We start from the raw sequence: 10,102 nt of genomic DNA, 5'->3' as shown, positions 1-10,102 counted from the left end.
ATATAACTTTCCTCAACAGGCATTTAACAGTCTAAAATCGTTGTTGGAATGGCCCAAAAAACACATCAGATTTCGGCCCAACCTAAGCACCCAGCTTACCTCAACCCCTAGATTATCAGAACCTTAGTTTCCTCATTCATATTCTAGTGCTGTGAAGCAGTCCAAGTAAGTACAGCCGGTTTCATACACATCATTGTGCGGAACAGGGTGACGCGTTGGCATCTAGTCAGCTGAATGGGACACTGCGGGCCAGTGGCTCCAACACCTCCAGGCCCATGAGGGTGATCATTTACGGGAAATTGGCGTTTCATGAAAATAACTGAGACGCACCAGAGCTGTTGTATCACAAAGTCTAACACTTTGATTTGTAGTATGCCTTCTTGCGGCTTGATAGACTAGAAAAGTCGGATTTCAATCACCCACAGACATTGTTTTCGCAAGGCTGGTGAGGCCCGCTTCCTTAGGATATCCTTTCTGCGTATACACAATGGTTCAAGTGACGTCACGTATGGGAGAGAGTGGGTGCAACAGCCAACATGTGAGAGAAGACATACCTCAAAACAAGACTAAAGGACACGGAGATTTAAACAAAGAATGCATTGCAAAAAAAAGGCATCCAGGTGAAGTAGAGACTACTCAAGCGATAAATACTGATGAAAACACAAACAAGCATTGGCAAGACCAAGGCCCATCGAGATCACATGCCAGGGCCCCGGTCGCTCCAAGACATCTGCTTTGTCAAACAAGTGACCATTTCATCAGTACAAAGCGGACTTTCAGATTCTGAACACAGAGGTCCGATGGCACACCAGGCGATAAATCAATTCCGATGTCAGAAGCCAGGCACAGCTGGGCCTTGAGATGCAGGCTGTGTGCGAGGGAACGACGTGACGCCGCTCCAACTCCGTGGACGTGTCCGCACAGACGCAACGTGGCCACGCAAGGGGACACCTGCCCGCGGCGCGACCTTTCAACGCCGAGGAGACCCTGAAAGGATCCCGCGTTCCCGCCAGTTTGAAACACGGATGACAACGAATCGCGGGACATCAAAGGCCATCGCCATGGCAACTGGCAGCCATCCAGGCCTTTCCACACAAGACCTACATATTCAAGCGATGAAGGAAACGAAGAGAACCGGAGGGCGGGGTGGTGCCGGGAGTGGGTCGATCACGAACGAAAACACAGGAGGAGGCGCGGCAGCGGCATCCTCACATTTATTCGAACCAAATGTTTGGAAGGACAGAAAGTCTCATGAAAAAGAACATTAGAAGGCACGTGGGAGGGAAAAGTAATGTGTGCCATGAATGGAGCTAGTGTGAGACAGTCATTCTAGCTCGGAGGAAGGCCACTGTTGGCCAAGTTGGTCCAAACTGTCCATTCACCTGCATGTGGAGCGGCACCCTCCTGAAAGGAAACGAGCTATCTTCTGTAAAGATTGGAGAGTAGCTGTCAACAGTGCACCCGGTGTCCAGATGCCACCGAGTCCCAGGACTCCGACACCGCACGATTTGTACGTTATTGTCTGAAGGGAAATTGTAAAGGAAGCAATAACATTATTATATATGTGAACTAGCACAATAAAATGGAGCGATAGCTGCTCGGCGTGCTGGAGTGAGCGACTGTTAACCCCAAATCAAAGAGCAGTGAAGGCAGAGGGTCTTCAAAACCTCAGAGTTGGAACTGGACGCAACTGGAAGTGAGGATTGGCAAAGGCAAAACGTTAGGTTTTTGTATAAAACAGATAACACACATGCACAAAGCCACATGGGCAACCATAGCACCAGTAAGTGCTACGTAAATGGGTACAATACAATACACCTTCAGAAACATGAATGTACAGATCACAGTACATGCACCCCCGCCCAGGCCAAATGAGATAATGCATCCATATCAGGTCCCTCGCATATGCAGTAACCCATCCACAGAACCACCAAACATTGCCATGCATGCTACACCACCTGATATACAAGCAGCCTTCCACAGAAACCACCACAGATGCAGTCACCAAAACATAGACCAACATAAAGATAACCAGGCACCTACACCAACAAACATTCGCACACAGAAGGCATTCAGATGGGCAAGATAGAGGAATGAATGAGATGGAAAGGCAGTAGTGTGCCAATGACCATTCAATCCTTGACTTTCCCCTTGGAGACACAACTTTAACTAGGTGATGGAATAATTCAATCTTTGTCCATTCATTCCTCGCTCTTTGGAATAATCACCAATAGGTAACAACGCAGTGGAGTCTGCATGCCCATTCTATCCTTGGCCTCCTTGTATAATACACATAGACATGTACTTCAATGCCAATATACCTTTAAGACTAACAGATCACATTTAAGGTTGCCAGATGGTTCCATACATGTGACTTTTATGTATCTTGTTCTCAGCTTTCCTCTTAGTAAAACCTGCTAGACCAGTTGATTCAAATTAAACAAACATTACAACTACCACTGTGCAGCCATGTTTTAAATAAAAAGACATAAGTAACCCAACCCTTAAATCATATGAAAAGATTGGGTAAAGTTACCCCGAAACCGGTTCCATGATGCTGGTTTCCAGTTCAGGGAAAACATGGCTTAGCAGTTCCGGCTGGACTGTTCCCATAAGGCACAGGGTCAAGAATCATTTGCATATAGCTAAATCTGAACTGAGGTAGCGAAGTGAGCTAAAGAACAATGATGGTTTCGACCCAGATCTGTGACTGGGGCCGAGTGTCTGAAAAGTTTCAGCACTCCATCCATCATCTCCTTGTGTTTGCCCTAAGTTGGCAGGGTATGCCCAGACGTGGGTCCCTTGCTCACTTTGCCAATGGATTCAATCTAGCCTGGCTGATCAGGGGTGTTACCCCAAAACTGTCCCAGAATGCTTGTTTCTGGTTCAGGGAAGACCTGGCTTTGCAGTTTGGGCTGGACTGTTCCCATAAGGCATAGGGTTAAGACTGATTTGCATATAGCTGGGTCTGAACTGAGGTGGCGAAGAGAGCTAAAGAACGATGATGGATTTAACTCAGATCTGTGACTGGGGGTGAGTGTCTGAAAAGTTTGAGTGCTCCGTCCATCATCTCCTTCTATATTTGCTTTGAATCTGCGTAGTCTGTCAAGCTAGTTTTCCTCATAACCATGCTTAGGTAATGAAGTAGGGACTCATGTAGGGGGTTTGACATGGTCTGTGGTCCTTAAAGCTGAACAGGGCTGCCTTGATTTAGTGGTAATAGGGGTCAGTTGTCTCCACATGCACCCCTGTGCTGCTCCTTTGATTTCTAGCTTGAATTTTCATAATGGATGAAGGACCTTGTACTGCAATGGGCTGAAGTCAAGATAGTTGCAGCTCGTCAGTGTGACCGGGCCAGAGCAACAGCTGAATAAGGACCTTGGCCTTGAAGCAATTCAGGGGTGAACTCCCCTTCCAGAAAGTCATGGAGAGCCTGCTCCTCCTCTGCCATTTTTCAACACAAAGAACAGGATGCAGTTTCACCAGACAATAGATCGCACAAAGCTTAGGTGCATTGAAACCAAGTGCACTGTGATGCGCTACATTCTTCCCAAAGTTTGGGTGGAATTTTCAATCTTAAAAACAGTTGGTTTTTGCCAACCTTTCCCAGTACAGGGTATAAGCTGATCTCATCATCTGTCCAGTGTGCATCTTTTATTTGAGAATAAATGCACAATGACGTAACGAAGACCAGAAACCGAAACCTTGGCGGTCAGACTTTTAAGGAACAAGGACCACTTGCCTACAACTAAGGAAAGAACAGGCCTCCACTGGTCCACCATGCTAAGAGAGACAGTGATGGCTGCTGTTATTCTGACGTAAGGGGGGGGAATACAAAATAAAAGAAACATACACTTAGTTTTGACTGAACCAGGCCCGATCTTCTGGTCCCGCGTCACACTGCTCCTGGCACTGCAACCCCCCCATGAGCACAGACTCCCCATGCTGCTCTCATGTTATTACTCCCAGCATGAGAGAAGCGCTGGGATCAGAGCTGGCATGTTTTACGCTCCAGCAGGGACTTGGGAGCCTGTGCCCCTGAGCACTGCTGATCTCTCCAAGGAACAGCCTGGTGATATCAGAGTGCACATGTTGGTTTGGCCACCCTAAGAAGGCTGGCCAAACCGACATGCGCATCTTCAGTGCCCACCACTCCTCCTCCCCCTGCTGTGTGCCGCTGCAACATGGCCCCACCACGCCCCAGACTCCGTGGTGGGAAGTGAAAAATAAAATGACAATAAAATAGTTTTGTCATATTTTTCTTTTGTCTGCTGTCTTTCAGCAGTGGGGTGACACTCCTTGGTCATAGCGGAGGAGCCGCCCCTGAAGAGAGACGCAGACTACACTGTGTGCTCAAAACCAGCATTGCAGAGCTCACTAGAGTCTGAGATCCAGTGTGCTTGTACTGCGGAGAGGTCCTTTGCACTGATAAGTTGGAATTAATCCAAGGCAACTCCATTACAAAGACTGATGCCAAACTACTAATCAACTATACCATCTCAATGGAGCAACACTTCAGGCACAAGGCCATGGTTTGCATATTTCCACCACAAACTGGTAGACAATGAGAGACTGAATTGTGACTGCAACCCAACACCCCGCCTTATATGGTGGCGCGTCACTCTTGTGAGCCACTGCGCCTTGAGTGCAAACAGTACCACCCCGCACTTGTTGCAGGAGTGAGGCCAGCAAGCATCAGTTTGTTACTGCTGTGACCATTTGCAACCCATCCAAAGCAGCTGATCCAGGGATTGGACCACCTTAAAGGCCGACCAATCATGGCCAGCTTTGTGTTTACTGCGGCAGGACTACAGTAGGCCAAGCCCCTCTCTACACTACCCCAGCACCCAACAGCACCCGCACAGAGACCGTAAACCCTTGCAACAGTGAACAATTCAAGATACTGCTAAGAGAGTATGGCAAACACAGTCACTCCATGCACAGATACTGGGCATGGCTAAATCTTAAATACAAGTGTGGCTGTAACCCTAATCTTCACTGGAAGTAGCCCCAAGCTGTAAAGAAAAGGTGTAGTACACAGAAACTGCCTACACCAAGCACTAAATGTCGTAAAGTATCTTAAAATAACTAAGACACAATAATAAAAGACATGTAATTTCAAACAAGTAACACTGCCTACATATTATGTTAATTGTAAGTAATACTTGTGCTGCCTGAACTAGTCATTAACCCCACACCATTCTCCAAAAGTACCCTTGACTGTTTAACCGAGGCTTCCCATCAAAGCTTAAGAGCAGTTACTTGGGAATTCAGCGAGCTTGCATTTTACCTGGTCCTTGGGTTTATGGGCAGAGGCAACACTTGTTGTGTTTGCCTAAACGCCTTCGTGTCCCACAAGCCCCCCAGAATTGGTCAGATAGAACGCGACTACTGCAGCCTTCATAAGAGCCCAACCTCTGCCTAATGCAAGTCCATTTTCCCATGCTGGTCAGTCACCTACCTACAAGGCTGCTTCACCAAGTGTACTAAACATACTCTAATTTAGGGCATAGTCACTGAGAGCACCGTCCGACTAGAGCTCAAAGGGAATCCATTAGTCTTATGAGGTCGACTTGCATGAAGAACCTGGCAGCCCAGGCTCTAAAGTCGGATGGAGTTTAAACAGGAAACATCAGGGAGAGATTTTTCTCTTAGTGTCAACCCTTTGATACACTAAAGATTTGACTTCTTCTGCTCAGTTCAATACATTTGTACCACATGCCTCACAAAACAATTTCTATTTCATCTTTTAATCCAACTATTTACCCTACACAGATCCTTCATCATCTGCCCAGTTTCTTCCACTTAAACATTTCCCATTATTGTAATACAATACTTCACCACCATCTGTGGCTCAATTTCTCTCTACCCCCATTCGTCACATAGGTACCCTAAAAAATACACGTGCTGCAGCAGACCACACGGACGAGTCTTCGAAAAGTATACTCCTAAAATCGTCCCTGTTCGTGCTCTATAATTGGTCACAGGACTAATGAGAATTATCAGAGCGGACTGGTTACAGAAAAAATGAGAGAAACAGAAACCCAACAATACCAGCCATACGAAAAATTGACAAGAAATGCCCCCAGAACACATGGATGTATCGATTGGTGAAGCAAGTAGGCCCGGGCGAAATTAAAATTACACCAGCGTAATGTTGTGAATTTGACGTAATGCAAAATTCCACCATGTGGCATAATTACAGTCATTTGTGGCAAAATTATAGCGTAGGTAGAACATGACCAACCAGAACACAAAAGCAGTGCCTGTATTTTCCCTATAATTTTTAAACAAAAAATGTGTTTTTGCATCAAAAAAAGGACGAGAGGATACATTTCATGCAAAAGTATAGCCCTAAATACCAGGTTTGCATTTTACGTAATTTACCCATTAGTTCACATAATTACGTAAAAGGAAATTATGCAAATTTTGTACACCCATAGCAGCTGCAAAAATTTTGCAGTGAGAAAATAAACACTTGGATTTTACTTTCAAAGTTCTCATTTTGTGAAGTTCATAAAGTTGGAGGGAAATAAATCTTTGAAAATTTTCAAAAACACTTCTTCTATTTAAAACAGTCTTTAACCATTCGTCCCACAAAGCACACACACCAGACGTGATAAAACAATGGCAAAATTTGTAGGTAAAGGATCATGGTACTGATGTATCCTGACCTACACTTCTATGGGTGATAAATCTAGCTGTTCTCAGACTATCTTTTTTGGTCTGCTTACATCTCCCATCCCCGCAGGAGTCTAAGCTGGAATGGAGCGCCGTTTGCAAGCAAACAGAGTCAGAAGGACAAACTCCTCCATCAGGGCTCCCCAATCACATTAGGTAGATTTAGCTTTCAACATTTGCCTATCTGCTTACATTGCTCTCAGCGGATTGAATACTTCAGTAAGTCTCAATCGCTAACCTCCAGTGCCCACCGTCCCAACACCATAGCCCAGTCTCCATGTAAGCACACAATAGAAAGGAGAAGAGGTAGGAAGTACTTAGTGGTGTCGAACCCTGGCCTTCCCGGGAGGACGAAGCTGTGCGTTTCCCGCAGATGGGAGGTGCCATCTTGGTGGTAAATTTCCCACAGGTGCAAAGTGTTATCATCCAGCAGTGAAAGAAGCTGCCCCTGAAACAGATAAAATCAATTAGAGTATGTGAATGTTAGGAAATGCGGTACCGATTTAATGACAGAATCAACAGTCATCACCAGAACAGAACATTTACATGTTTCAGCCTCCGTACCCCCACAATCCCCCCCCCCCCGAAAGAATGGAAAGAAAACAAAATATATTATACATAGCCTATAGATTGCCTGCTTGGCACAGGCTTCTGCTGTACACCTAAAAGTGCTGCACTTCTCAATCCCGTAGAGAGGACACCAAATCGTTATATGCAGAAGGTCTAAACAGGCTGAACCAAAGAGGCTGCCTTTGATGGCATGAGCTAACATTGGGCAAATCCAGATGGGAGATGCACTGGACTGTCAATGGTGGCTGTCTTTAGAATCTGAATTGTTTAGTCTCGTCAAGTCAATGGCCATCCAGTTTCCCACGTGACCACTGGACTTCAGATCAAAACCAGAATAAGCCCAATACAAAAGACATTTGAAAGTGCAAGAATAGAGTGTGAAATCACATGTTCCAAGCAAGGTCTAAAAAAAAAAAGAAATAAAAATAAAGTAAAGAAACCAAAAAACCTGTTAACACATCCGACAACGCTGAAAAAAGAAGTGGCAGAATAACTGAGGTGGGGAAAACAGGGGGAGGCCTACCTGTCCAGGTAAGAAGTGCATCTGTGTGACTGTTGCAGTTTCCTTGTGCAAACCTGTGAACTCCACTCCTGGTGTTCCATATCTGAGAAGTACTGTGGTTAAAGAAAATAGAAATTGCAGAGACAAAGTACGGGAAGAACAGCCGTTTGAGAAAGTTAAGAACATACACACGTCTCCTGCTAACCACACTTCCATCTCATATCTTCCACAAGCTCACATTCCTGGTATTCCAAGAACATGTGCAGCAACATACTGTCACGTGCGGCTAAGACGATGCAGCCCTCAACCATAAGCAAAGCCGCATGTAAAGTCAGATTGGTCCCAGGGCCAAAGAGGTATGAAAACCAAGACAGCTTATTAGAGCCCGTTCATATTCATAAGGCTGGGGGTTATTTACAGGAAATAATAAACAAATGTGGCAATTCTATGCTTTTGTATTCTAGAGTAAATACTAGTGATTTGCTCTAAACCATGGTTCACCTCAGCCACACTGGTGTATAAGGGCATTCAAATACAACTTCAGAATCATGACCAGTTAGGATTAATAACTTTACGAAAAACACTTTTAATATATCTAAAACATCACAGATGTGCCATTTAGTTGAAGATTAGGTTGCTCTCAATAGCCTAGATGCCAAAGCTCACCACAGAAACACATTAGATAGATCATTTCACATTGCATATCACTACTGTGTTGATCGGTCTAGTTGGTCATGTAGGCTCCACCAGATTCAACTGGCTATGCCACTAATTCAAACCGCTAGGCAACGAGCTCAACCTCAAATACGCAAGCAAGTGGCAAAATGTGCAGACTACACGATTCCCACTCTAATATCACACTCCATCTCAATTAACAAATGGCTAACTCATGACCAACTCAACACTCTTAGGACATTCATGGTTCACCTACAACTGAGCTCAGTGGCATTACACAATGGACTGAATGTAACCTTAAAGGCATACATACCACAGCACAAGACTTGAGACACACCATAACGACTCACATTTCGCACAGCTCGCATAACTATGGGGCCATACTCACAGTCACAGCATAAGTACTCTATGTGAAACTGAAGAAGAATTTGTGTCTCTTAGGAGACTCAAGTGCAGCTTACATGGCTATGCAAAATCAATTTTTAGGCTTGATGCGTACATAAGTATATATAAGATGCAACTCTCTCTTGAACCCCAGTTCTTATTTGAAACAGGCCCACCCCAAATAGACCCTATTATGCACTTATTGGGCGTCGTTAAAGGTATTTTTAATATGACAAGACATGTTTAAGGCAGACTCCCTATCAATACACCTACAACTGATCTTGGTACGAGCTCGCCAAAGGACAATTCAGTATGTGGTGCACTCTGTAAAAGTAATCAAGATTACCAATTTGTATTCGGCAGCATCATAGTTCCTTAACCCATACAAGGCTTTTCTTCGTAGTGCCCTCTCTGTGAATGGAGTCGATTCATCCAATGATGACATTTGAAATGCGGTGCGTAGCGGTGACGCTATCTGCCAGCATCACACAGGCTGGTTAAGTAGCTGAAGCTAAGATTTCCCAGACTGCAGTTTGAACCAGTATGGACCTTATTTCCTTTGCCCTTTATTTTTATATGTACGCTTTGCACAGTCTTCAATTTAAAAACTAAACTAGTGCTCTGGATTACAAAGCAATGTTATGTGATGTATAATCATAGTGCAACTCACCCGGGAGGGTATCCTGGTGCTGGCCGAGGAGCTGTATGGGCCAAGCCAGGGCAGAGTCTAGGTGAAGAGACAGGTCTTCAGTTTCTTGTGGAATTCAAGCAAGGAGGAGGCGGCACTGATGTGCAGGGACAGAATGTTCTAGGCTCTGAGGAGCGAGGCAGAAGTAGGCACAACCGTCACATCTGGTTCTACATATGCGGGGACAGAGGTGAGGGGCTGGAGGAGGTTAGTAGGGGGAGTCCGGCTGAGCAGAGGTGCTTGGTAGGTTTGTGGAACTTTATTCAGTGGTTGAGGTACGTAGAACCAAAATTGTGCAAGGCATTGTATTTCTACAGGAGGAGTTTGAAGAGAATTTGTGGATTTGGGGCCAGAGGAGCTCTTTGAGGTGAGGGGTGATGAGAGTGTGGGATGGGAGGTGGAGGGTGAGGCTGAGCCTGGCTATTGAGGTTTGAATAGTCTAGAGCCTTTGGGTCAGAGGAGCGTGGATTCCAGTGGATAGTGAGCATTGCGGTGGTCCAGATTGCTGGTGAGGAGGGCTTGGGTGACTGTTCTGCGAGTGTTGGTGGGGAGAACAATGCTTTTATGCTTTTAGTAAAATGCTAAGTGCTTAAGTTGATAAT

At 45.2% G+C, this 10,102-nt stretch overlaps 1 protein-coding gene across 2 annotated transcripts in view; it reads right to left on the bottom strand.

The window, feature by feature from the left end:
• The window catches only part of LLGL1 (LLGL scribble cell polarity complex component 1), a 380,830-nt gene that overhangs the window by 230,796 nt on the left and 139,932 nt on the right, over positions 1–10,102 (bottom strand). Inside the window, exons 3-4 of one of the 2 annotated variants that reach the window (XM_085628972.1) lie at positions 7,775–7,856; positions 6,999–7,129 (exon numbers count right to left, since the gene is read on the bottom strand). In XM_085628972.1, the coding sequence (XP_085485098.1) occupies positions 6,999–7,129; positions 7,775–7,856 (213 nt within the window). The remainder of the gene's footprint in view (positions 1–6,998; positions 7,130–7,774; positions 7,857–10,102) is intronic. The other variant, XM_085628973.1, reaches the window with a different exon arrangement.

Source organism: Triturus cristatus, chromosome 10 (assembly GCF_964204655.1).
Source record: "Triturus cristatus chromosome 10, aTriCri1.1, whole genome shotgun sequence".
Taxonomy (NCBI): domain Eukaryota; kingdom Metazoa; phylum Chordata; class Amphibia; order Caudata; family Salamandridae; genus Triturus; species Triturus cristatus.
This window is presented reverse-complemented; position numbering and strand designations above follow the sequence as displayed.